The sequence below is a fragment of the Amblyraja radiata genome, chromosome 24, assembly GCF_010909765.2.
Source record: "Amblyraja radiata isolate CabotCenter1 chromosome 24, sAmbRad1.1.pri, whole genome shotgun sequence".
Classification (NCBI taxonomy): Eukaryota; Metazoa; Chordata; class Chondrichthyes; order Rajiformes; family Rajidae; genus Amblyraja; species Amblyraja radiata.
This window is the reverse complement of record NC_045979.1, coordinates 27,880,739-27,908,719: the sequence shown is the minus strand read 5'-3', so window position 1 is coordinate 27,908,719 and position 27,981 is coordinate 27,880,739. Positions and strand designations below refer to the sequence as shown.

Genomic DNA, 27,981 nt, shown 5'->3' with positions numbered 1-27,981 from the left:
AGGCAACATTTCGGACCAAAACCCTTCTTCAGACTGCAATACAGCACTTTACTAAATGACTTTTGGAAATCCAAATTAACTGCTGTCATTGTCTCTCCTTCACTCAAAAGCTTTTTACTGTATCTTGGTACACGTGGCAATAAACTAAACTAAACCCATCCTGAAGTTCCATCTCAAAGAACTTTATTATATTTGCTGAACATCATTTCTCAATCTTGATTAGTACGGGCGTCAGGATTTATGGGGAGAAGCCAGGAGAATGGGGTTAGGAGGGAGAGATAGATCAGCCATGATTGAATGGCGGAGTACACTAGAATGGCCTAATTCTGTTCCTAATACTTATGAACTTTCTCATACGGCCATGTAGACTCTGCCTAATCATTAAACATTATGCCTTTCTAAGCACTCTGTACCTTACTCAATGAGAGTTCCACATCTTCCTGGCGACTCATTTAGGCTAACTGGCCTCGGGTTCCATTTTATTAATTACTGTGCCTCAGCTTGCAATGGACCAACATTGACATGAGCTGTTCTTTATCTTTTAACTACATGTAACGGCTGTTGCAATTGTTTTATATTCCTGGCAGTTTATGTCAATCCCATTCCTTCTGTCATTTTCAAAAACTATTCTTTGCTGGTTGATAAAATTTATCAAATCCACTAGCCTGATTTTCTTCTTGGCAACAATATAAGCTTCTTTTAATCAATTGGGCAGCCCCATGACACAGCGGGCTGGCACAGTAGCACAGAGCTGAAAGTGCTGTAATCCAGTGCCAGACACCCGTGTTCGATCCGGCATGGAGTATGTACATTATCGCAGTAAGCATGTAGGTTTTCTCCAGGTGCTCCGATTTCCTCCCATGCACCAGACATAGAGGTTTGTAGGTTAGGTGGCTTCTGTGAATGGTAAAGTGTCCCTAGTGTGTAGGATAGTGTCAGTGTATGGGGTGATTGCTGGTCGGCACAGACTCAGTGAACTCGAGGGCGTTTCAATGCTGTTCTCCAAAGTCTAAAATCAAATATCATCCTTAACCTCCTGACATAAACATGAAAGGTTAACTTTTTATTTCATAATGGCATTTATACCTAATAAATATCTAACTTTTTTATTATCTGTGATTCCTTCTGAATTAATTCATAAACTATAATCAACACGTTATCTCATCTATATAATAGTCTTGACTTGAGTTTACCACTCAGTTGCGAATGCCAAATTGCCAATCTCAAACTAAATGTGAAATACTAGTTTATTGTGATCACTCTTCCCTAAGAGCAACTTGCTATGACATTACTAATTATTCCTGCTTTATTACAAAGTTCAAATTTGAAACAGTTTCTTCCCGGGTAGATTTCTCAGGATCAAAAGGCAAAAACGTGCAGATGCTGGAAACCTGAGATAAAAAATATAAAATGTTGAGGACACTCAGTGGGTCGGGCAGCATCTGTGGATGGAGAAACAGAGTTAACCTTTTTACATCACCTTTCACCACAATAGTTCAGAATTCACCGAAAAAAAAGTCTCAGGTAAATTTCATGAGCTCAAAACTACTCTTGACAATAAGATTTGTCTAAAGTACATGAAGGTTAATGTTACCTGTGGCTATTGCTTATTGTCACATTTCAACAGATACTCAGTCCAATAATATAGCTTCCTTGAGGGGGGATACTCCTGACACCTCTTACATTTTATTTCCACTCAAACTTATTCTTCTTTGTAATCTTTTGGGTCCAGACTTTTGGACTTTGTACTTTAGGAGTTACAGCACTGAAACAGGCCTTTCGGCCCACCGAGTCTGCACCGACCAGCCATTACCCCGTACTCTAACACTATACTTCACACTAGGGACAATTTACTGAAGCCAATTAACTTGCAAACCTGCAAGTCTTTGGAGTTTGGAGAAAACCCACACGGTCACAGGGAGAACGTACAAACTCTGTACAGACAGCACCCGTGGTCAGGATGGAACCGCATGCCTGGCGCCATGAGGCAGTAATGGTCAATATCATCCTTTATTATCAGAGCAGCCATCCTTTCCAACATTCCTGTATTCACATAACATCAAGTACCCTGGAGTATTCAGTTCCTATTCTTGGTCCTCTTACAACTACATCTCCGTAATAGCTATCACATCAAAATATTCATCTCAATCTCTGCACTAGTGCATAAATATCTACCTGTGTTATTATAAAACTCTGATCTTGGATGTTTATGTACTTGTGTGTTTGATTGTGTCTTTTTCTGTGATTCACATCTCCTCGAAAACCCGACGTGCTAACGGGGCTGTCCCACTGCGGCGACCTAATCTGCGAGTTTAGAAGAGTTTGCCCTCGACTCAAACTTTCAGCATGGCCGACACGTGGTCCTAGGAGGTCCTATGAGGTCACTGGAACTCTCCTTCATGCTTGAGGGAAGTTCCTGAATACTCGCGGCCTAGTTTGGTCGAGGAATATTTTTCAGCATGTTAAAGGATTTTCCGTGAGTAAAAATTGGCCAGCATGGTTCTTTTGAACTCGTAGTGGAGTGGAGTGGGGTCGCTATGTAATTATAGGCAGTCGAGGGCAGCCGTATGCAATCTCCTTCGCTGACCGGGCATTTTAATTGGCTCATTGGAGTTTTCAGGACCCAGGAAAACCGACCGCTAGGTTAAATGCCCGCTAAACTTTATTAAACGTTGTCTGACTCACGTTAACCCCACACCCCCAACTCGCAATCACGCGGGTGGGTGGGCTTCCCCTCGCGGAAGCCACGATTGGCCGGCCCTCCGCTGCTTTTAACTGTCCTCAGATCACGCCCACTCCCTCGAGTCTCCGCCGCCCGCTCGCTCGCAGCCCGCTTGTCCGCCTGGCTCCCCTCCTCCTCTCCACCCTCCTACTTTCCCCCCTCCGCCTCCTCCTCTCCTCCCTCCCCTCCCCTCCCCCTTCTCTCTCCCCACCTCCCCCTCTCTCCCCCCCTCTCCCCCTCTGCGCCCTACCCCCCCCTCCATCCTCCCTCCACCTCCCTCCCCCTCCCTCCCTTTACCCCCCACTCTTCCACTTTACTATTGCACTCTACAATGCATTCAGAAAATATTCAGACCCCTTCACTTTTTCCACATTTTGTTAAGTTACAGCCTTAGTTTTAAATGGATTAAATGTTTTGTAACATCAATCTACACACAATACCCCAGGATGACAAAGCGAAAACAGGTGATTAGAAAATTTTGCAAAGTAATTAAAAATAAATAACTGAAATATCACATTTACATAAGTATTCAGAAAATACTTGTATGTGGTGAATGTTGTGAACATAAGTAACGGGGTGCGGGGCTGGATGACACCTTGCATGCGATGGAGTTGTGAACTGGGGTAAGGTCACGGGCGTGGGGTTTGCAGAGGGGAGTGTCAAGTGACAGCGTGTTTGGGGGTGACGGTGATGGGGTTACAAAGGAGGTTATGAGGCCGGGGTTCGGGTACAGGTTTAGTGTGGCAGTGAGAGAGTTGGCTTCGACAAGGGTAGTCTTGAACGTAGAGGTCTCAAGAAAAGGTAATCACCAAAGCGCTGCTCGTGAGAGGCAAGTGGTGAGGGGGGGAGGGGTGGGATCTATGAGAGGAGAGACATGGAAGAAGTTAGTTGAGAGAGATGGGGGGGGGGGGCATTAGTGAGGAGGTTGTGCAAGGTTTGGGGCCACAAGGTATGAGGATAATGTAGGAAAGGGGGCAGTCACACGTGGAAATCAGGATAGTCACAAGGAAGGTTCTTAAGGGAGGGGGTTTGAAAGGCAAAAGGATGAGACAGAGTTTTCAGGGAAACGAAACTAAATGATGACATAGCATTCAATGAGGGAAGGACAAGGGAGGAGCAGACTCTGATGACAGAAATATCCAGCTGGCAAGGTCCCAGGAGTAGCCATTAATCAGGGTAATGTACTTGCTCTCACTGAAGTATTTAAGTTCTGAAATGATATCGATATCTATTTTTAGAGTCACTTTTTTTTTGGTGCTAATAACCATTTACACCCTTAATTCTATGCTTCCAAGTCAATTTAGCGTAGCTCACAACTCCAGCTCAAGAACATGTCAGGATTAATGCTCAGAGACTTAAAGATAGGTCTTCTCTCATTTTCAGACAGTTGCCATTAATAACCATTGCCAGCGCAGAGCTACAGAGGGAGCAAAAGTAATGAGCTCAGGGAAACCTCGCCCGGGGAAGAAATTGGAGCAGCAAATTTGCTTCAGGAGCAATCTGAGTTTACCCAAAGCTTTAGTTGGTAAAAGTTTGATGGAAGTTGGGCCAGATGGTCTCAGTCGTCATCTCTGTGGCGAGTTCAGCTGATGGTGTGAGGTCTCAGGGTCCCTCAGTGAACCGAGAACCCAGTCAGCACTCCTATTCCTGGCACCAACTCCATCAAAGGTTCAAATGATTCCTCCTTCAGCCCCTGCTGACCATCAAAACGTTGCTTTTAGAACGGCCATGCTAAATGGGCTCTAATGGTGGGAGAAGCAACCAGCATAGGGATCTATTTGAGAGGGAGAGGGAGGGAGGGAGGAATTCCTTGGATTCGAGGAAGTAGACTTGAAAGAGTCACCAAGTCCTCAGTGTGAAACTTTGCCAGTATCGAGGGGCGCCGAGTGTTCCCTCTGAGTTTCTTTCCTCGGGCAATACTTGCAATAAGGCACAGTTCCCTCGTATTATTTACACACTTCACTTGGAGGGAAGGCGGTGGAGGTGGGGTCGGTGGTCGGCGGGTGATGGGATGGGGATGGGACAGGGCTCCGGGTTCTCAGATACTTCCACACGTCTCAACTCTCAAGTAGTTTCTCGCTCACCTGGAGGCTTGCGCGACGCTCCGCAAACACTGGGGAAGTGGGAAGGTTTTAATAGAGCCCACCGATAAGCAGTAGTTTACACTTTCTTGCCACGGGCAGCCGTAGACCTCTCCCATCGCGGCGCTCCCCACAGCTAGCGAGGAGTTGTCTCCGTCCCACACAACGCCGATCCTCCACCCGGAGAGTCCCGCAGCCAGGGTGCTCTGGCCAAGTCCTGCTGCTCCCCTCTGGCGACGGGCTGTGTGTGCATGGAGCCATTGTCTACGTGAGGGAGTGCACGTACTGCGGTTCCAGGCTGGGGAAGGGCAGCGATACACTCGCAGGAGCGACATCTGCAGGAGTTGAGCAGAGCCTCATCTACTGAAGGTGGGCAGGACTAATCTTAAACCGCCGGCACCAACCCAGGAACATCTTCAACCAGCAGGAGAATATCTCCACCAACTAACACATCTTAAAGAGGGACATCTTCAATCCAGGGTAACATCTCCCACTAACATCACCATGGGGTGATATTCTCCAAGCAGCACCACTACAGGGTCGTGTTCTCCAACCAACCCCAACTCGGGGACATCTTCATCCATCAACACCAGCACAGGAATATCTCCATCACCAATATCTCCTTCACCCACCAAGATTGTAAATATCTTCACCAAACAACTCCACCACAGAATAGAGCGACTGGGCTTGTATTCGCTGGAATTTAGAAAGATGAGAGTGGATCTTATAGAAACATATAAAATTATTAAGGGATTGGACACGCTAGATGCAGGAAATATGTTCCCGGTTCACAAAAAAAGCTGGAGAAACTCAGCGGGTGCAGCAGCATCTATGGAGTGAATGAAATAGGCAATGTTTCGGGCCAAAATCTGAAGAAGGGTTTCAGCCCGAAACGTTGCCTATTTCCTTCGCTCCATAGATGCTGCTGCACCCGCTGAGTTTCTCCAGCTTTTTTGTGTACCTTCGATTTTCCAGCATCTGCAGTTCCTTCTTGAACAATATGTTCCCGGTGTTGGGGGAGTCCAGAACCAGGGGCCACAGTTTAAGACTAAGGGGTAGGCCATTTAGAACTGGGATGAGGAAAAACTTTTATCACACAGAGAGTTATGAATTGGTGGAATTCTCTGTCTCAGAAGGTAGTGGAGGCCGATTCACTGGATGCATTCAAAAGGGAGTTAGATAGAGCTCTTAGGGAAGGCAGGAACGGGGTATTGATTGTGGATGATCAGCCATGATCACATTGAATGGTGGTGCTGGCTCAAAGGGCCGAATGGCCTACTCCTGCACCTATTGTCTATGTATTTATATATCACACGGGCATCTTCACCAACCCAATACATCTCATGGACATCTTCAACCAACACAACTCAAGGTAACTTGACTAAGGGGTGATATTCTCCAACCAGCACTACAGGGCCATATTCTCCAACCAACCCCAACACAGGAAGATCTTCATCCACCAACACCAGCATGATGATATCTTCACATATCAGGGGGAGGCAATCTTGGATCTGGTCCTGTGTAATGAAGCAGGATTAATTAAAAATGTCATAGTTAGGGACTCGTTGGGAACAAGTGACCACAATATGGTCGAATTCCATATTCAAATAGAAGTGGAGCAGGTTGAAACTCAGGCTAGGGTGCTTAGTCTAAATAAGGGGGATTATGAAGGTATGAGGACTGAGCTGATCAAAGTTGACTGGGATAGCAGACTCAAGAATAAGACGGTACATGAGCAGTGGTGTACGTTTAAGGATCTACTGTATAACCTTCAAGAAAAATTTATTCCTATGAAGAAAAAAAGGGGTAAGGGTAAGAACAGTCAGCCATGGCTCAGTAAAACTATAAAGGATAGTATTCGGCTGAAGGCAAGGGCATATAAGGTAGCCAGAGATAGTGGGAGGGTAGAGGATTGGGAAGCATTTAAAGGTCAGCAAAAAATAACTAAGAGATTAATTAAGACGGGGAAAATAGACTATGAAAGGAATTTAGCGAACAACATAAAAACTAATAGTAAGAGTTTTTATAGCTATATAAAAAGAAAAAGGGTGGCTAAGGTGAACGTTGGTCCATTGGAGGGTGAGACTGGAGAGTTGTTGGTGGGGAACATGGAAATGGCAAAGGCATTGAACGAGTATTTTGTATCAGTCTTCACCATAGAAGACACAAAAAATATTCCAACGCTGGATAAACAGGGGGCGGTAGGAATGGAGGAGCTAAATACTATTAAGATCACCAAGGAGGTGGTATTAGGGAAATTAATGAGACTGAAGGAGGATAAATCCCCTGGGCCTGATGGATTACATCCAAGGGTCTTGAGGGAGATAGCGGTGGGGATTGTGGATGCATTGGTGATAATTTTCCAAAACTCCCTGGAGGCAGGAACGGTCCCAGTGGATTGGAAAATGGCCAATGTAACACCTATATTTAAAAAAGGAAGTAAACAGAAGGCGGGTAACTATAGACCGGTTAGTCTAACATCGGTGGTGGGTAAAATGTTAGAGACAATTATTAAAGAAACACTAACGGGGCACTTGGATAAACATGACTTCATCGGACAGAACCAGCATGGTTTTGTGAAGGGGAAATCCTTTTAACGAATCTGCTCGAATTCTTTGAGGAAGTAACAACCCGGGTGGATAAAGGGGAACCGGTGGATGTGGTATACTTGGACTTCCAAAAGGCTTTTGACAAGGTGCCACATAAGAGACTATTGCTAAAAATAAAAAATTATGGGATTGGGGGTAATATATTAGCATGGGTAGAGGATTGGCTAACAAATAGGAAGCAGAGAGTGGGGATAAATGGTTCATACTCGGGATGGCAACCGGTAACTAGCGGGGTTCCGCAAGGGTCGGTGCTGGGACCCCAGTTGTTCACAAATTATATAAATGATTTGGAGGAGGGAACCAAGTGTAATATATCAAAATTTGCGGACGATACAAAAATGGGAGGAAAAGTAGGGGATGAGGAGGATAGGAAGAGTCTGCAAAAGGATATAGATAAGCTAGGTGAGTGGGCAACAACTTGGCAGATGAAATTTAATACTAATAAATGTGAAGTCATTCACTTTGGGAAAAAAAATGATAGGGCAAGTTATTTTCTAAATGAGGAGGAGCTGGGTTGTAATGCAACGCAAAGGGATCTAGGGGTATTAGTACATGAATCACTAAAAGTCAGTATGCAGGTGCAGCAAGCAATCAGGAAGGCCAATGGAGTTTTGGCCTTTATTGCTAGGGGGATTGAGTATAAAAACACGGAGGTCTTGCTGCAGCTGTACACAGTATTAGTGAGACCACATTTGGAATACTGTGTACAGTTCTGGGGTCCATACTTAAGAAAGGATGTACTAGCCCTGGAGGCAGTGCAGCGAAGGTTTACAAGATTAATTCCTGCAATGAGGGGATTGACATATGAGGAAAGGTTAAGTAAGCTGGAACTCTACTCTTTGGAGTTTAGAAGAATGAGAGGCGATCTCATTGAAACATATAAGATCGTGAGGGGCCTTGATCGGGTGGATGCACCGAGGATGTTCCCAATGATCGGGGAAACTAGAACTAGGGGACATAGTTGCAGAATAAGGGGGGGCTCTTTTAAAACTGAGATGAGGAAGAACTTCTTCACCCAGAGGGTGGTTAATTTATGGAATTCACTGCCCCAGGGAGCAGTGGAAGCAGAAACGTTAAATATATTTAAGTCTAAAATAGATGTTTTTTTAGCTGCCAAGGGGCTAAGGGGCTACGGGGAGAGGGCAGGGATATGGACCTAGGTATGGTTAGTATAGTAAGACCTGAGTGATCTCCTGGACAAGTGTCGATCGCCTGGATTGGGGTCGGAGAGGAATTTCCCGGATTTTTTTCCCGAATTGGACCTGGGTTTTTATCCGTTTTTTTGCCTCCCCCAGGAGATCACGCGGTTCTTGGGGTGGAGAGGGGTGATAGCGGTATAAAGGGGAGGGTAGTGTCTTGTGTCTGTGTCTTGTGTCTACTGTTTGTGGGTAAGTGTGTCTGTTTAGTGTTCAGCCATGAGCGAATGGCGGTGCGGGCTCGACGGACCTGGTGGTCTACTCTCGCACCTACTTTCTATGTTTCTATGTTTTTCACCTGTTTGGGCACATCTTCAGTGGCCAGCACTGACTCAGAGCATCAAGAGCCTGACAGTTGTTGGGAAGAAGTGGTTCTTGAACCTGGAGGTCAGTTCTCAAGTTCAGGTACCTTCACCCTGATGTTAGCAGCTAGATGAGCATGGCCAGGACAGTGTGGGTCTTTGATGATATTACCTACCTTCTTGAGGCAGTGCTTTCTATCGATCCCTTTGATGGACTGGGCAATGTCTCCCATTTCGTGCCGCCTCCTTTGTTGCTGGATGTTTGAGTTACTGAACCAGGCACTTATTTTGTACCCAAACCTGTAGCATTTGCAGTCAAGCTGGAAAAAGACTGCACTGTACATGTGTTTAGTTTAGAGATACAGCAGAGAAAATGGCCTTTTGGCCCACCATCGATCACCTGTTCACACCAGTTCTAAGTTATCCCACCTTCACATTCACACCTTAAATACCAGGGACAATTTGCAGAGGCTAATTAATCGACAATCGCACATCTTTGGGTGTGGAAGGAAATCGGAGCACCTGTCACAGGGAAAAAGTAAAAAAACTCCACACAGACAGCAGCCGAGGTCAGGGTCAACCCTGGGCGTTGATGCTGTGAGGCAGCAGCTCTACCAACTGTGCAACCCCAGCTATTGGGTTGCTATTGATTGCAATTGATCAAGAATAGAGATGACACACATTAATACTGAGCAAATTGGCCTAACTTGGACAAGAACCTGAATGCTATAACGGAAACAATATTAATGGACTATACACCCAACCTGATCTGACAAATGTTGGCCTGTTAAGCTCAAGTTGGGGGGCCAGACCATTTCTATCATCTCTAACCCATACTAAAGGGGCTGTCACACTTGGGCGACCTAAATTGGCGAGTTTAGTAGAGTTTGAAAAAATGACATGTTGAAGACCAGCTTCGACTAACTTCAGGAAAATTGGACACGAATAGTGGAGTGTGAAGACAACCTCTTTCGATCTCCTTCAACCTCCCTTCGACTATGATGAAGACTATCTACGACTACCCTCGATTACCTACGACTAACATTACGACCTTCTACGACCAAACCTATGAGTAAAAAAAGTATCAATTTTTTCCATGGCGACCTTTTTTTACTCACAGGCATTTTTTAACATATTGAAAAAGACGGAGCGACCTAGCTGAGGCCTCGAGTACGCAGAGACCACTCTCGAGCATGAATGTGAGTTACGAAGACCTCCTACGACCTTGTGTCAACCATGCTGCGAGTATGAGTCGAGGGCAAACTGGCCAGAACTCGCGGGTTAGGTCGCCCAAGTGGGACGGGCCCTTAAGGCCTTATGTTATGTTCAATATTTGTCTCTGTATTAAAAATGTTTACCATTTTCTTGTTGAGTTGGTAACCTGACCTTAAAATAGATGGTTTTCCAAAATCTCTCTTGAATTTCTCATCTGCCTTAAACTTTGAAATTAGATAATAAAGTCATGTTATGAAGAACGACCAAAAATGTTCCATGTTTTATACTTTTACTGTAAAACAGAACTCGGGTCATACAGTGCACAAAAAACAGTACTGCACATACATCTTAAAATACATTCTTTAAAAAAACTTTTTTTTTGCATTGCAGTTTGGTGAAAGTTCTGCTGAACGTACTAGGAGATACTAAATTATTTTTTTATATACTTCTTGCAATTACACAAAGAATAATGGACATCTGGGACAGTTTACAACATGGCAATCTAATCAATGGCTTCAGATGCTGCTCAGAAACTGAATGAGTAAATCTCAAGCAGTTTGTGAAAGTCAACCAAACCTCAAGACTGGCTAAGTGCCTTCCAATAACTGCAAAGCTTTAAAACAAAGATGGATTTATTCTGAATATTTTGGTTTCTGTAGTGTGCGCTGCAGTGATGCCCTTTCTGGAGAATTAATAATTATCAGATTGCTTTGTATTTGAGGAATGCTCACTCTTTCCCACTGTTTCTCCCCCTCCTCTCCACCGCCCACGTTCCAAATGGCATTCAAGTCATTGTCAGGATTTAGTTCTTTTGAGGGATCTCCCTCAGGCCTAGGCCAGATAGAATGTTTTTGCAAATTCATACGCCGATACGATAACGAAGCATGAAGTGATTCTCAACACCTTTCACATGCACTTCTGGAAGATGCTGTTAAACAGTTATAAGAGTGGGAACATAACTACTTTTCCTTTCTCTTGCTTAGGGCTGCCGAGGCCATTTGCAGAACCCCAATTGGATAAGATCAGTTAACGTTGAACAGCACTGTCAAACTCAGGGAGATTGCTGGTCTGTGAATGTCTGATCCTCTCAGATTTAATCTGTTGAGTAATGTGACATCCTACGGTTATTTAATTATGATATATCTTTTATCCAACCATTTCAGGATCATCAGTGGTGAGGCACACAAAAGAAACCAAGGGAACACAAACCAGCCATAGGCAGGAAAGCCACATTGTACCAAAAGCAGAGGCACTATACTGTACACTAAAAAACATTTTTAATATGTCACGGGTAAAAAACAGAACAAAGGAATAACAAGGGAACTATCACACCTACACAAATTACAAATATAACAGGTGAAAATAAAGCTGTATAAAACATCATGTATTTAAATACATTTACAAATTAAAAAAAAAATCCTATACAAGTTCTGAAGGTTGTGCTGCGACTAAAGGGTTTCTAAAATGGGCCCTAATCTCAGGAAAAATGCTATAACAGATTTTTTTTTAATTCTTTTGGAATTTTTACCTTTTATAGAAAAATGATGTGATATATTATTTCATAACAAGCAAAAGCTTTACATGGTGTATAATACAAAAACCACAGCTGCACAAAACTGTGCCAATCTTATTATACAGCATCAGTACCTTTGTGAAGTTATGTACAAAGTTCCACACTGTTTGATGCAGTGTCTTATGTATATGCTTTTACATACATATGGCAGGTAACATACAAAAACTTAGATCCTTTGATTCTAGGTGGGCGCTTACTCTTCATATTAGTCAGAGGTGCAATGAATGCAGGTTGACCAAATAAAAATTTAAAGGTGCCGTCAAGACAAATTCATGCCATTAATAGGGACGAGGGTTAATGGGTGCAAATTTTCACATGGAATATTTTCCTCAAAAACCTATTGATTCCACGCAGTTCGATCTATACTGATTGTCCCTTTTGAAGCAAAATATTTCTGATAAATAGGAAGATTTAAATATCACCCTGGTGTCCCAAATAAGAAGCATCGACTGCAGTGGGAAATTTGCTGCACTCAGTTTACCGGCAAGCTTTGTTACTAGTACTAGTTCCAGTGGTGCATTTAAAAAAAAATGCTGGTGACATCTAGTGACACAAAGTTCACACTGCAACTGATAAAACACCACTTGGTGCGGATGAGAGACACCTCATATTTCTGACCTGCAGCTGTTTCAGGCTCTATCTCTAGCGCTCACCCAGATTGCACTACTTGCAATGTTGCACTGCTCCACCCTTCGTTCTCCTGCAATGGTATGTAGGCATCTTTGATATTCACAAATATTTACAAGATTGAAATGGGGACATCAAAACTGTGGGTAGTCATAGATAATAAATAATTGGAAAATGCTCCACTTCAAAGAGGGGACAAAGTGGGAAAACTTCAAGTGTTGTGCAGTTTGCAGTTTATAAAAACCGTAAACATTGAATGCAAAGCTGTATTCAGACATCTCAGTGTAGGAAATCCTATCCTGGCAGAAAGCGAAGGGACTGCAGCTCTTGGCACATGTTGTGACCAGAGGCCAATGGGCATCTTGCAGGATTTCAGGGCAAGTGAAACCTACTGAATAAGTAGGAACACCAGAGATCGATCGATCGATGCTCTCAAGAGCGATAAATTTGTAACATTTTGAAAAAAGTACAAAGAAATGAAATATGAGATTTTTCTATAAATATATGGACAGACATTCTTGGGCATTTTGTTTTCTAATCTCTCATAGGAAGAATAGCAAGTCAAGTTGTAGGCTTCCAGATGCAGGTTACAGGTGCCTAGACTGACTTGTGCAGCGTTACAGGTGCCTGGTCACATACCCAGCAGTTTGTCTGTTCAGGTTCTTTGATGTGCGTGCGTGCATGCATGTGATCTGGCTACCGTTCTCCTTTTGGACTGACCACATCTTCAGGTGTCAAAAAACCTTCTGTTCTGACGGAAACGCCGAGATGAGAGTTTAAGGTGAAACAGGAAGTTCCATTTTATGGCAAAACTGGGACATTCCTGCAAAACCAATCATTGAGAAAGATAAGTCCTTTTAACTTCATGGTATAATAAACGGGTAGAAAATGTAGACAGCTAGGTTCCAGTTCTTCATCTGCACAATAATTACATTTCTTCCTTTGGCCCTTGTTTACTGTTGCTGGATTTTTACAGATGTCCAAATCTTGTCAGCATTTGCTTTCTGTTGACTCTGATTGTTCTTGCGAGTTTAGCTCATAAAGGCATTTAGCAAGTGCAGTGGAAGCCTCCATACCACTGATGGCCAGTACGGATAGGTGGTTCTCATGCCTCTTCAGCAACCTGAGGCAGGAAGCAAAACAGCTCATCAGAATTTAAAATTGCACAAACATTTATTTATTGCATGCCAGTGTTATTCCCAAGAATGATTGAACTGCAACTCTAGTATAAGTGACAGATAAAATATTTTTTAATGAACTCAAAAAGCCATATCAGAGTGGAAAGCTATATCATTGGATGTGTAGAAACAAGAGACTGCAGATGCTGGAATCTTCACTAAAACACAAAGTGCTGGAGTAACTCAGCGGGTCAGGCAGCACTATTCTCTGAAAAAGACTTTTGACCTGAAACGTCAGTGTCTGAAGGTGGTCCTGACTCAAAATGTCACCTATCCATGTCCAACAATCTGAACTAGGGTCCCAACCCGAAATGTCGCCTATCCGTTGAGTTACTCCAGTAACGTATTTGGCTCAATGAATGTGTATTTGAAAATGCCTTCGGTGTCAGCTGTAGTCGGAACTGAATTTCGTACACTTTTAATAAGACATAGGAGCTGTATTAGTCCAATATCCTATGTCTTGGCCTCCACAGCGGTCTGTGGCAATGAATTCCATAAATTCACCACCCTCTGGCTAAATAAATTCCTCCTTATCTCCATTCTGAAGGTACATGATTCTTCTTTTCCACATCAACTCTATCCAGACCTTTCATTATCCAGTTGGTTTCAACGAGATCCCCCACATTCTTCTGAACTCCAGCGATGCAAGCCCAGAGACTTCAAACACTCCTCATTCGTTAAACCATTCATCCCCGGGATCATTCTCTTAAACCTCCTCTGGAACCTCTCCAAAGCCAGCACATCCTACCTGAGATATGGGCCACAAAACTGCTCACAATATTCCAAATGTGGCCTCACCAGCTGCTCATAAAGCCTCAGCATTACATCCTTACTTTTAAAATCTAGTCCCCTTGAAATGAATGCTTGCATTGCATACACCTTCCTTACCGTCGACTCAACCTGCTAATTAACTACTAGGAATCCTGCACCAGCATTCCCAAATCCCTTTGCACCTCCGATTTCTGTCTCCATTTAAAAAGTAGTCTATGCCTTTATTCCTTCTGTCAAAGTGCATGACCGTGCACTTTGCTATGCTGTATTCCATTTGCCACCTCTTCCCAACCTGTCTAAGTCTTTCTGCAGCCTCCCTGCTTCTTCAATACTATCTAGCCCTTCAACTATCTTCATATCATCTGAAAACTTGGCTACAAATCCACCAATTCCATCATCCAGATCATTAACCTATAACAAAAAAAGTAGCAGACCCAACACTGACCCTTGCAGAACACCACTAGTCACCAACCAGAAAAGTACACTTTTATTCTCACTCTTTGCCTTCTCAATCAGCAATCTTCTATCCATGCTAGTGCCTTGCCTCTAATACCATCGGCTCCTATCCTGTTTAGCTGCCTCACGTGTGGCACCTTATCAAAGGCCTTCTGAAATTCAAAACCAAACCAGACTCTTCTTTGTCTACCTTGCGTGTAACCTCCTCAAAAAACTCCAACAGATTTATCAGGCAAGATCGCTCCTTAACAAAACCATGCTGAATTCAGCCTATTCTATCATGTGCTTCCAAGTACATTGAAATCTCATCCTTAATATTGGACTAAAATGTTCCAACCTCAGAAGTCAGACTAATTGGCCTACAGTTTCCTTTCATTTGCCTTACTCCCTTCTTAAACAATGACATTACATTTGCAAGAATCTAGTCCTCTGGAACCATTCCAGACTAGTGATTCGTGCAAGATCACTACTAATGCCTCCACAATCTCTGCAGCTACCTCTTTTAGAACCCTGGGGGGGTAGTCCATCTGGTCCTGGTGACATATGCACCTTCAGATCTTTCAGCTTCCCAAGCACTTTCTCAGTAATACCGACTGCACTCACTTCTGTCCCCTAACTCTCTTGAATTTCTGGCACATTGATGGTGTCTTCCACTGTGAAGACAGATGCAAAGAATATATTCAATTCATCCGGTGGTACTTTGTTCCCCATTACTACTTCTCCAGCATCATTTTCCAGCAGTCCAAAGTCCACTCTTGCCTCTTGTTTAATTATCTAGCTGAAAAAAATTGTGGTATCCTCTTTTGCATTATTGGCAAAATTGCCTTCATATTTCACCTTTTCTCTCCTTACTATTTTTTTAGTTGACCTCTGTTAGGTTCTAAGAGCTTCCGAATCAACTAGCTTCCCATTAAGCTTTGTCATGTTATATTCCTTCACTTTTGCATTTATACTGTACTTGACTTCGCTGTCAGCCACAGTGGCCTCACTCTCCCTTGATATGTTTCATCCCCTTCGGGATGAAAAGAGCTCCTTCCAAATTACTCCCAGAATTTCCTGCCATTGCTGCTCCACCATCATTTCCGCCAAGGTCCCCTTCCAATCAACTTTAGCTAGCTCCTCCCTCATGCCTCAATAGTCATCGTTATTCAACAGTAATACTGATACATCCGATTTCAGCTTCTCCCTCTCAAGCTGCTGGTTTAATCACTGCCTTAAGGTCATCCTTAAATAAAGATGACATTTTATAAAAGGTAAAATCCAACTTACATTCGTCCAAGCTCAGAGTATCTTGCAATATTCTTCAAGATTAAGGCAGAGGTCAAACAAATGTGCTTCACAATCGGCACTTCCTTCTCATCCTGCCAAGGAACAGAATAAGAATAAAAATCCAGGTAACGAGACACCTTATACAATAATTTAACAAGGAGCGAAACATCCCTTTCTTTACCAGAGATAAGATTTCATGTTCATGTCCATACTCTTACCTGCTATTCCAACTGCACAACTGAAAACTAGCAATACTGATGAGGTTAAACTCTTGGCTGCTATCTAATTCGCTAGAACAGATTTCAATTCAAAGAGGATGGTCAATTGCCCATATGCCTCTCGTTCGGTTTCCTTAATATTCTCCTCCTCTCATAAATTCGTAATCAATTGCAAGGAATGGGTCTGAACACTGAACTTGTCCTCATCAACATCTACATTCAGTTACCAGTTACTAAGCAGAAATGACAAGACCCCGACTGATTTTTTTTCCTTCCTAAGTTGATAATAATTACACCACTAGTTACTATCCAGCCAACTTAGTGCAGATCAAAGATCGGACCCAAGATTCATTTGGCTCATTTACTAGATATATACATCATTCATCTCCTTATTGATTGATTGATTGATTCATTCATCATCATTGTTGAAAACGCAGTGATGCTGGGTTCCAACGGGAACGGTGACGGACGCACCACACATCTTTGTCCTCCAGTTCCTGCGGACTTCCGCCGCTGGAAGTATAGGATTTTGGTGTGTGAGCTTTATCATAATTCTTTACAACGCTACGTACGACAGTGATCGCAACTTCCACTGAAGTGTGGATGGCCATTGGCTCGCTAGAAGCTCATCCGCCCTTTGACAGGTCTAGTTTTTGGTCCTGCTGGGGGTCCACAGCCCCCTCCTCACCTGGCAAACCAGGTGGGGGAAGACGGTTTAGTCACCGACTATCCGACCTTATTGAAGTAAGGTTTATTATTCAGTGTAGGAGGGGTAAAGGCCATTATCAGCATATAGAAAGCTTAATAAACTGGAGAATAAACTCGAGAACCCACAATTTTTTCCATAGTGTTAATTGAAAAAGGAATGTTAACTATGACATTAGTACAACACATTGATTTTCTTGTTCAAGAAGGAACTGCAGATGCTGGGAAATCGAAGGTACACAAAAATGCTGGAGAAACTCAGCGGGTGCAGCAGCATCTATGGTGTGAAGGAAATAGGTAACGTTTCGGCCCGAAACGTTACCTATTTCCTTCGCTCCATAGATGCTGCTGCACCTGCTGAGTTTCTCCAGCATTTTTGTGTACATTGATTTTCTTGATGGTTCTTTAATTACTTGCAAGCCTCCTTTTCGTATCCCACTTGAAAGGCGGCAATCCCATTGAGCAGTATACTGAAGCATTAGCCAAGGTTATGAGCATGAATCCTGGAGGGGAATCTGAATGCAGAGATGACTGACTTAAAAGTGACTGAGCTTCAAACTAAGCTAAGTAGACATTCAGCAGTTACTTAAGTCAAAATAAAAATGGTTCCTTTCTAGAAGGTGTTTGTACAGTTTATTTACCAAGTAATTCCTAAAAATAAGGTTGCGGGAGCCTTTCCTTAGAGCCATTAGGGCAGCACTGGGATGGTTAGCCAAGGCCTTGTGAGTCTTAGTTGTCGGAGATGTAATCTCTGATGGAGACTGCCTGAATAATAAAATGAGACACATTAAAGCGTGAAATTTCAATTTACAGATGCATTATTAATTCAGACAACTATAAGACATATGTAAATAGCAATTAACGATTCATCCAAAGTGATAACTTGCAATGAACACTCAGAACACTTAACAATCCCTCAGAGGATATCTCAGAACTGAAGTGCCACAAAAGACCTCTAACTTTATTCTGAGAAATAAACAGTCCTGAAAATAAACTCATGCAAGCCAAATCAACGCGGCCTAGAGATGTGTGTGCCCAGCTCATGATAATTGAAAGGGTCACAATTGACAATCTAGAATAATAACAAACAAAATCAACATTGTCACCATTAGAAGTTATTTCATCTTTGCTATTGAATTACAAACATACAGAAAGCTATAAATTTGTGTGCAGATTGAAGGTCGGGGGATATACGAATTGGGAGTCGGAGCAGTCCCTCATGCCTACTCTGCCATTCAACATGGTTATGGTGAATCCGATCATAACTAAAACTCTGCACCACCATTTAACCATGATAACCTTTAATCCCTTTTCTTATCAACTATTGTTCAAAATCTGCTTTGAAGTATTCAAAGACCTTTAAGTCTGCACTGCCCATTGAGAAAGGAAACTGTAACGACTCATGGCCTGAGTTTAACAATCACCTAATCACTTTCTTTATTGGATAGCTCATTCTTAAATGGCGATCCCATGCACTTGGTTTTCCCCACACGCAAACATTGTCTCTACACTTACACTGCTAAAACCCATCAGATTTTTTTAAATACAAGTCCACTTTCATTCTTTAAATTCTCACGAGTACAAGCTTAGCCTGCTCCACTGTCCACAAGACAACAGGACTATTCTAGGTATTAGTTTAGAAAGGGGTCTAGAAGCTTCTCAAACACAAAACATTCCACAGATACCATCTGACCTGTTATACGTTTCCAGCATTTCCTGCCTTTTTCCCCCCCCAGATTCCTAGCATCTACAGTTCTTTTGATTTTCATTCGTCCAGCAAACCTTCACCGAAACTCTTCCATCACATTAATATCCTTTCCTAAATAAGGAGACCAAATCCATACACATTTTTCAAGATGCGGTCTCAACAATACCCTATGTAATGGAAGCATAATCTCCAAACCTTTTTGCAAAATTCCCCTTGCAGTTAAGGACCACATTGTTAGCTTTCCTAATTACTTGCTGTATCTGCCTACTAGCCTTCTGAGAATCATGCAAGGACACCCACTTTGCAATCTCTCCCCATTTTAGTAATACGCTCCTTTTTTCCATTTTTCCCCAATCAAAATAACCTGTCTGCAACGCAACCCTGCACACTGACGTGATGATTAAGAAAGCGATCAATGGCATCTTATAGTATTCAACAAGTGCACAGAAATTCTTTCAACTACTACAGATGTGCTATAGAAAATAATTCTAACGGGATGCAGCTCAGCCTGGTACTTTGACTTTCTTCATTAACAATTGATATTGCACTTTATTAAATATTTAATGTAAATTTAAATTCAATACATCCACTAGCACCGCTTTAATACTTCTTAAGAAAGGATTTCACAACATCATACTTTTTCAAACAACTTAATAGAGTGGTCAGATTACAGTACATCTTGCGCTATTGTGCTGTTTGGCACTCGCCAGTGTATTTGGCGTTGTATACTGTTTACTCTGTGAGCTTCATGTGAACGAGGAGCTTTGTTGCACCCTGGTGTACATGACAATAAACTAATATCAACTGGACTTTGAGATAAGATTCCATTTTGTAAGATTGATTGCTGTGAAAAAAGGATTCATTATAATAGACAAAGACTGAATTTAAGATAATCATAGTCATACCGAAACAGTTGTATTCAAACACAAAACATTTTAAAGCTTTAACTGTTTCAGGAATAGCTTCTTACAACAGGCTAAGTGAAATTTGACTGACAATCAACACGGTCAGGCACAATATCTGCAGATTTAATACGAAATGATGGATGGAAATGAACTGGTGGACCAGCATGAAGCAGATTATTAACAAATAAAAAGTAAACATTAAATCTTTGCAGCTAATAACCAATCATATTTACCCTGACTTACTTCAACTGCTACTGAAATCGTCAGACACACTTATCCCCTGATTCATTTACCTAATGATTCCTTTCATGGCTCTCGAACTTCATGTATGATGCCTATATCCTCTTTAGTATTGCATCAGAGCATTTTAACCGATTATGGTTATTAAACTCCAAGCCCAAATGTGTTAAATTCACTAAACTGTAGTTGACAGGTGTTAGCAGATTCTGTAACATAGAACAACCTGCTTTGTACTGAAATAGGAACTACAGGTGTTCCTTCTCCAACCTTTACATTTCTAAAATGAAAGACAAAGATAATAAACAATCATTGGAAATACTTAGGATTCCACTCCTATTTTAGAAAATGCTTTTGTTGCAAAGTAATTTGTGGGCAAAGTACAAAGAAACAGTGAAAGAAAATAATGAGCAACAATTGTGCTCTTGTCAGATTTTAAGTACTTTGGTGCAAATTGGAAAGGAAAAAAGACTGAAGTTCAATCTTTTTAATATATCATGATTCAGAGCAATTTATTAGCAGCTGCTAGGATTGTTGCGTCAGAGGCCTAGATTCATTCCTAACCAAGTGCTCGCTGTGTGGAGTTTGCATGTTCTCCCTGTGACCGTGCAAGTTTATTTTCGGTGCCTCTGGTTTCCTCCCACATCTCAAAGACGTAGGGGCTTGTAAGGTAATTGTCCACTGTAAATTGCTCCCAGTGTATAAGGAGTGGATGTGAAAGAGGGATTACACAGAATTAATGTGAATGGGTAATCAATGGCTAGTGGGGACTCAGTGGGCTGAAGGCCTGATTCCATGCTGTATCTGTATTATTAAAACCTCTGAACTTATCTCTAAAGTAAACTAAACTCAGAAGGTTGCCTGTTATATCTACATCATTTCTTTGAGCTGTCCAATACCAAGTGATTTCCTACTAGTCCAACAAATCTCCCTTTATCATGTTTATCCAGTTGCACTAAAAAGTTATTTAATCTCCTTCAACACTTTCTGGTAATGTATTTCTAAAGGCAATTTTCTCTTTCTACGACCTCTGATGTTTTTGCAAATTCCCTGAATGCTGTGACCTTCAATTGTCAAACTTTCCAACATTAGAGAGAAAAAAATGTATTTAATCTGTCAAGACGCTTCAAGGTTTTGAATACTATTTCATCTAGCTTTCTTTTTCTCTGTGCTAGGGAACAATCTTTTCTCTGCCCTCTACCTAACTAGTCTCTCACTCTACAAATATTCTGATAAATCTAATAAACCCTGACATCCTTTCTTTTGTTAAGAAACATGCGTTAAAATGTTAAAACAATGCTCGATAAAATTGCCTTGCGAATATCTCCCAGTGAAGAACAGAATCATTACAATAGAATCTAGAAAATAGTTAACCTTGTAACACAGATTTTTTTTCCTCAATACACACACTCCAATAAATCAAAAGATCTGCTCTTTTTTCTAACCTACCCTGCTCAGCGTTGTATGTCATATCCCAGTCCAACCAACAAAACTGCCCACTCACTTCAACCACATAGGTGCGTATGTACAATCTGTCACAGAGCCATACAAGATCACAACAGAGAAAACCATTATTCAACTCACTGTTTTTGTGCCAGCTTTTTGCTTGCTGTGAAAAAAAGTCAGTTCTCCAGTCAGAATTCACTAACAGAAAGCCTAGATGGAGGATCAATTAGATGAGCATCTGCAATAGGAACCCATCTTTTAACAGTACCATCATACATTGAATAATCAGTACCAGACCAGGAGGGCATTTACCTTATTGCACCTTGTGTATTATTAATTTGTGCTTTCTGCTCCAACCTCTTCAATCCATTGAGCAAAGTCTCCCGTGAACAGTGTTTGTCCTATTTAAATTACATAATTAATAAAACAATGACTGATGTTTTGAACAGTGAAAACATAAAATTTCTACAGTATCGAAATTCAACTGAATCATCCTATTCTTAATGCATCGTCTTATGACATCCTTAAATATTTCATTAAAATATGTTCCTTCTCCCCACCTCTGTTTAATAAAGAACTTCAATTTTCTTATTTGTGTCTGTCAAGTAGGTATTTTGATCACCCTGATCTTAAACTGTACTTTTCTTGTAGCAACCATCCTTTTCGAACACGAGATAGAAAGAATGTCGAGGTAATATCATAACCACTAAGTAAACCTTCCCTACCTAATGTTGCCCAGGGAAGTACAGCATTTCCTTCGAAAATAAATAAGAACAAAAATCGGTATCCTGTCCAAGTACCTATTTAGCCTAAACCTGCATCGTGTGCTTCTTAATGGTTAGAAAAAAAAATTGCTGTGGTCTCACAATGATATTAGCATAATCTTCATTCACCTAATGTTTTCATATCTTTAGTGCATGTATTATAAAGGAAAAAAGTAATCCATTTACAGTAAACTTCCAAACTCCACAACATAACATCGATTGGAAACCGCAAATATGCTGCACAGAGTATGCCTTCATTTGCTGTTCAGTTAAACTAAAGAACCACCTGTTTGATGGGAGTTCTTTGAGACCCTCTCTCACTGCTCCTCCATGATTCTAGCTGCTCTCCTGTTCTATGACCATATTCTGGCCCAGACTCACTACCGCAGCCACGTGCGTTTCAAGCAGCTTCTTTTAAAAATTACTTGCCAGACTTGGTCCTGCTCCCACCTCTCTTCCAGCTTTCTTCCCCCCTACCCCAGTCAGTTTGAAGAAGGGTTCCGACCCAAAACATTACCTATCCATGTTCTCCATGTTGCCTGATCTGCTGAGTTACTCCAGCATTTTTGTGTCTTTTATTATTCCTTTCCATGGCCACTACATGAATATGGCATGTATTTGAGTAACTGTGTTGCTCCCAAATCCCCCATTTCATTATGCTCATAGAGACTGGGGGAAGCTTATTTGATAAGAATCTAGTTAACGCCCACAAGAATGCAGTGACCTCTGGAGGCAGGTCAGGCCAACCTGATTTGGTGCTCCTCTATAAGCTGATGCTCTAATGTTATCAGTATCAAAACTTGGGGTAACAACTTTCAGTTGGCCTTACCACTTGTGAACATTATTCTATTTTTCCTGAATTTCTGAAAACTCAAATTTTACATTGTGTACTTTAAAGCCCCATCTCAATACATGAAAATCTATCTGATCTGACTGAAAGAAATGCACATGCCAAAGGGAATATTAATAATAGATGGTGATATTGGCTAAATGTCCGCAACTCCATTACTTTGTTTCGCTTTGACTTTTTAAAAACTAATCACAACTGAGATTTGTAGCTAACAATGGGAGTATTTATTTGGTGGCAATTCTTCAATGTCTAATTGCATAATAGACTGTCCAATTATTCATTGATTATTGTCTAATGGTACAGTGGATCAGATACTCAAGAATTGGGGGGAATTGGAATTCTGAAGCTTTATTATATTTAAATGCTTTGAGTCCAATTTTCGCAACTCTAATAACGTGTTTCCTTGTTATGGTGAAAAAGGAATTCATCAAAAATCTCTCACCAATTTGATTCTTTCCTACGTATGCTTCGTGCTATTTGTGCACACAATGACAATTAGAAAAAAACCACAGCGATTGTTTTAAACTAGATAGGTAGTAAACTTAACTGCAAGTCATATTACCTGCAAGTGTGTAATAAAGGACAGTCTTTGCCGAGGGAGTGGCTCACAGCCTGCCCACAGACATTGACCTTGGTACACATCTTTCCCTCCATGCTCAGTAGCTGCATGGTAAAACACCTGGGAGGGCATCTCAAACCATCTGTAAGTAACCAAAGCAAAAATCAATATCAGGTACATTTACTAATGTAACTTTACATTAACCATGTAAAGATAGTTAAAGCCTCAACTTTAACGTTGTGAAAAAGGTAATTATACAAAGCCTCTTATCAATCCTGCCTTTGGTTACGTAAATATCCTAAAATGATCATTGCTCATCTCCTTGTTGCTATTCTGGCCACTACTGCCATAACTGAGGTCATCTTACTCAACAACAATCAAATCTGGTGGGTTACTAAAGTCTAAATGGACAATAGACAATATGTGCAGGAGTAGGTCATTCGGCCCTTCGAGCCAGCACCGCCATTCAATGTGATCATGGCTGATCATCCCCAATCAGTACCCCGTTCCTGCCTTCTCCCCATATCCCCTGACACCGCTATCTTTAAGAGCCCTATCTAGCTCTTTCTTGAAAGTATCCAGAGAACCTGCCTCCACCGCCCTCTGAGGCAGAGAATTCCAGACTCACAACTCTCTGTGAGAAAAAGTGTTTCCTCGTCTCCGTTTTAAATGGCTTACCCCTTATTCTTAAACTGTGGCTCCTGGTTCTGGACTCTCCCAACATCGGGAACATGTTTCCTGCCTCTAGCGTGTCCAAACCCTTAACAATCTTATATGTTTCAATAAGATCCCCTCTCATCCTTCTCAACTTCAGAGTATACAAGCCCAGCCACTCCATTCTCTCAGCATATGACAGTCCCGCCATGCCGGGAATTAACCTTGCAAACCTGCGCAGCACTCCCTCAATAGCAAGAATGTCCTTCCTCAAATTAGGGGACCAAAACTGCACACAATATTCCAGGGCCCTGTACAACTGCAGAAGGACCTCTTTGCTCCTATACTCGAATCCTCTTGTTATAATGGCCAAAATGCCATTCGCTTTCTTCACTGCCTGCTGCACCTGCATGCTTACTTTCATAGACTGATGAACAAGGACCCCCAGATCCTGTTGTACTTCCCCTTTTCCCAACTTGACGCCATTTAGATAGTAATCTGCCTTCCTGTTTTTGATACCAAAGTGGATAACCTCACATTATCCACATTAAACTTAATCTGCCATGCATCTGCCCACTCCCCCAACCTGTCCAAGTCACCCTGCATTCTCATAGCATCCTCCTCACAGTTCACACTGCCACCCAGCTTTGTGTCATCTGCAAATTTGCTAATGTTACTTTGAATCCCTTCATCCAAATCATTGATGTATATTGTAAATAGCTGTGGTCCCAGCACCGAGCCTTGCGGTACCCCACTAGTCACTGCCTGTCATTCTGAAAGGGGCCCGTTAATCCCTACTCTTTGTTTCCTGTCTGCCAACCAATTTTCTATCCATGTCAGCACTCTACCCCCAATACCATCTGCCCTAATTTTGCCCACTAATCTCCTATGTGGGACCTTATCAAATGCTTTCTGAAAGTCCAGGTACACTACATGCACTGGCTCTCCCTTGTCCATTTTCCTAGTTACATCCTCAAAAAGTTCCAGAAGATTAGTCAAGCATGATTTCCCCTTCGTAAATCCATGCTGACTCGTACCGATCCTGTTACTGCTATCCAAATGTGCGGCTATTTCATCTTTTATAATTGACTCGAGCATCTTCCCCACCACCGATGTCAGGCTAACTGGTCTATAATTCCGTTTTCTCTCCCGCCTTTCTTAAAAAGTGGGATAACATTAGCTATCCTCCAATCCACAGGAACTGATCCTGAGTCTATAGAACTTTTGAAAATTATCTCCAATGCATCCACAATTTCTAGAGACACTTCCTTAAGTACCCTGGGATGCAGACCATCAGGCCCTGGGGATTTATCAGCCTTCAGTCCCATCAGTCTACCCAACATAATTTCCTGCCTGAAGAAGGGTTTCGGCCCGAAACGTCGCCTATTTCCTTCGCTCCATAGATGCTGCTGCACCCGCTGAGTTTCCCCAGCAATTTTGTGTACCTTCGATATTCCAGCATCTGCAGTTCCCTTTTGAACACATCATTTCCTGCCTAATGTGGATGTCCTTCAGTTCCTCCGTCACCCCAGATCCTCTGGCCACTACTATATCAGGAAGATTGTTTGTGTCCTCCTTAGTGAAGACTGATCCAAAGTACCTGTTCAACTCATCTGTCATTTCCTTGTTCCCCATAAAAAATTCACCTTTTTTGGTCTTCAAGGGTCCAACTTTCATCTTAACTATTTTTTTCCTCTTCGCGGAAGCTTTTACTATCCTCCTTTATATTCTTGGCTAGCTTACCATTCTACCTCATCTTTTCTCCCCGTATTGTCTTTTTAGTTATGTTCTGTTGTTCTTTAAACATTACCCAATCCTCTTGCTTCCCGCTCATCTTTGCCACATTGTACTTCTCTTTTATTTTTATACTGTCCCTGATGTCCCTTGTCAGCCACGGTCACCCTTACTCCCCTTGGAATCTTTCTTCCTCCTAGGAATGAACTGATCCTGCACCTTCTGTATTATTCTTAGAAATACCTGCCATTGTTGTTCCACTATCATCCCTGCTAGTGTATCTTTCCAGTCAACTTTGGCCAGCTCCTCCCTCATGGCCCCATAGTCCCCTTTATTCAACTGTAACACTGACATCTTCGATCTACCCTTCTCCCTCTCCAATTGTAGATTAAACTTGACCATATTATGGTCACTACCTCCTAATGGCTCATTAACCTCAAGTTCCTTTATCAATAGCGGTTCATTACATAACACTAAATCCAGAATTGCCTTCTACCTGGTAGGCTCCAATACAAGCTGCTCTAAGAATCCATCACAAAGGCACTCTACAAAGCCCCTTTCTTGGGGTCCAGTACCAACCTGATTTTCCCAGTCTACCTGCATGTTGAAATCTCCCATAACAACCACAGGATTACCTTTGCTACATGCAAATTTTAACTCCTGATTCAACTTGCACCCTATGTCCAGGCTACTGTTTGGGGGCCTGTAGATAAGTCCCATTATGGTATTTTTACCCTTACAATTCCTTAGTTCTATCCACACTGACTCCACATCTACTGTTTCAATGTCATCCCTTGCAAGGGACTGAATCTCCCTTGCAAGGGATTGTCAAATCTATCTAGGACAGCAAGGTTGCCATAAAAATACAGAATGTCCCTCGGGAAAGGGGGCGGGGGAGCAGATGGGGAACGGGAATAAGACGGGAAAGGGAAATATCTCCATTCCTTCCCTATCTGCTCCCTCACTTCCTTTCCTGAGGAACATTCTGTATCTTTGGGGAGGGGGAAGGGGGAAGGGGAGGTGAGGGAAACAAAGAGATAGGGTGGACAGAGGGAGCGACTGTACATATAGACTACCATTGCCATCACTAAGATCATCTAAGATCACTAAGATTAATGAGGCAATCACGCTTGAGATATTGTCTAATATTTTCCATTCAATCAGCCTAGAAAACAAATTCAGCATGGATATGGCAGAAGAGGGGGCAAGACAGAGGGTGGGAAGTAAAGCTAGAAGGGTATGGGTGGGCCAGCGAGACAAGGGCAGATTAATGCACAATGGAGGATGTATATTCAATGGAAGGAGGAGCCCTCAGACACTTGCATTGTTGTGATGGAGGGGTAGTGTGGGAACTAGATGAGGAAAGAGTTCAACTGCTGGTTATTAAATTTGAACCTTTGAACCTAATATGGGTTTCAAAGTCACAGCTAGATATGATTCTCACAAAGACTTTATCTTCTTGCAGAAGGAACGGATCAGATAACATTTCTGCTATGTTCCAGGTAGGGCAGTTTTGAACAAGAACCGGTTATGATATATTTGTATTTACAGCATCTTGTATGTTGAACCTGCCACTGAATCAGTTGTTTAATAGCTTACCGTATTTCCCAGTAATGAAGACGTTATTTTTTACCCAAAAATAAGGCACGAAAATTTACCTGCGTCTTGGAGGCCGAAGGTTAGATTGTTAGCCAATAAAGATAGACTTGGCTATCCTTCAGTACAGCAACATCAAGAACGATGTTGCTGTACTGAGAGACAGCCAAGTCTATCCCTCATTGCTGGCAGCTGATGGGAAGCAGCTGTAAAGTGGGAAGCGGCTGTAAAAGGACAGCACCGCTGGGAGGGCGAAAAGAGTTCCTTTCACAGCGTGTGGGGAGTCTAGCCTGGGGAGGGAAGTAGCTCGGGTGGCTGCGAGCGGCCGCCAGGACCAGACAGCAGAACCGGCCACCACCTCAGCGCCTTCTGCCAGTCTGCCCGCCAGCCAGCCACGGTGTCCTTCGGCACAGGCGCAACCAGTGGAGGTGGTGGTTGGCAGGTAGCTACTGGGCGGAAAGCTGGCTGCTCCGTCCCGGGCTCTCTCTCTCTACTAGTCCCAGGGCAGGCGACCTGGGCGCTACAGCCAGTCCCGAGGCAGGTGACCTGGGAACTGCAGCTAGTCCCGGAGACGCAAGGGATCTGGGAACTGCAGCCAGTTCCAGG

General features: G+C 42.4%; 1 protein-coding gene across 1 annotated transcript in view; it reads right to left on the bottom strand.

Annotated features, from left to right (window-relative positions):
• Positions 1-10,404: 10,404 nt before the first annotated feature.
• LOC116986938 (AT-rich interactive domain-containing protein 2-like) overlaps positions 10,405-27,981 on the bottom strand; it is a 196,672-nt gene continuing 179,095 nt past the window's right edge. The window contains exons 17-21 of the mRNA XM_033042763.1: positions 23,395-23,533; positions 21,531-21,619; positions 17,564-17,687; positions 16,000-16,091; positions 10,405-13,448 (exon numbers count right to left, since the gene is read on the bottom strand). Of these exons, the coding sequence (XP_032898654.1) occupies positions 13,316-13,448; positions 16,000-16,091; positions 17,564-17,687; positions 21,531-21,619; positions 23,395-23,533 (577 nt within the window). The 3' untranslated portion in view covers positions 10,405-13,315. The remainder of the gene's footprint in view (positions 13,449-15,999; positions 16,092-17,563; positions 17,688-21,530; positions 21,620-23,394; positions 23,534-27,981) is intronic.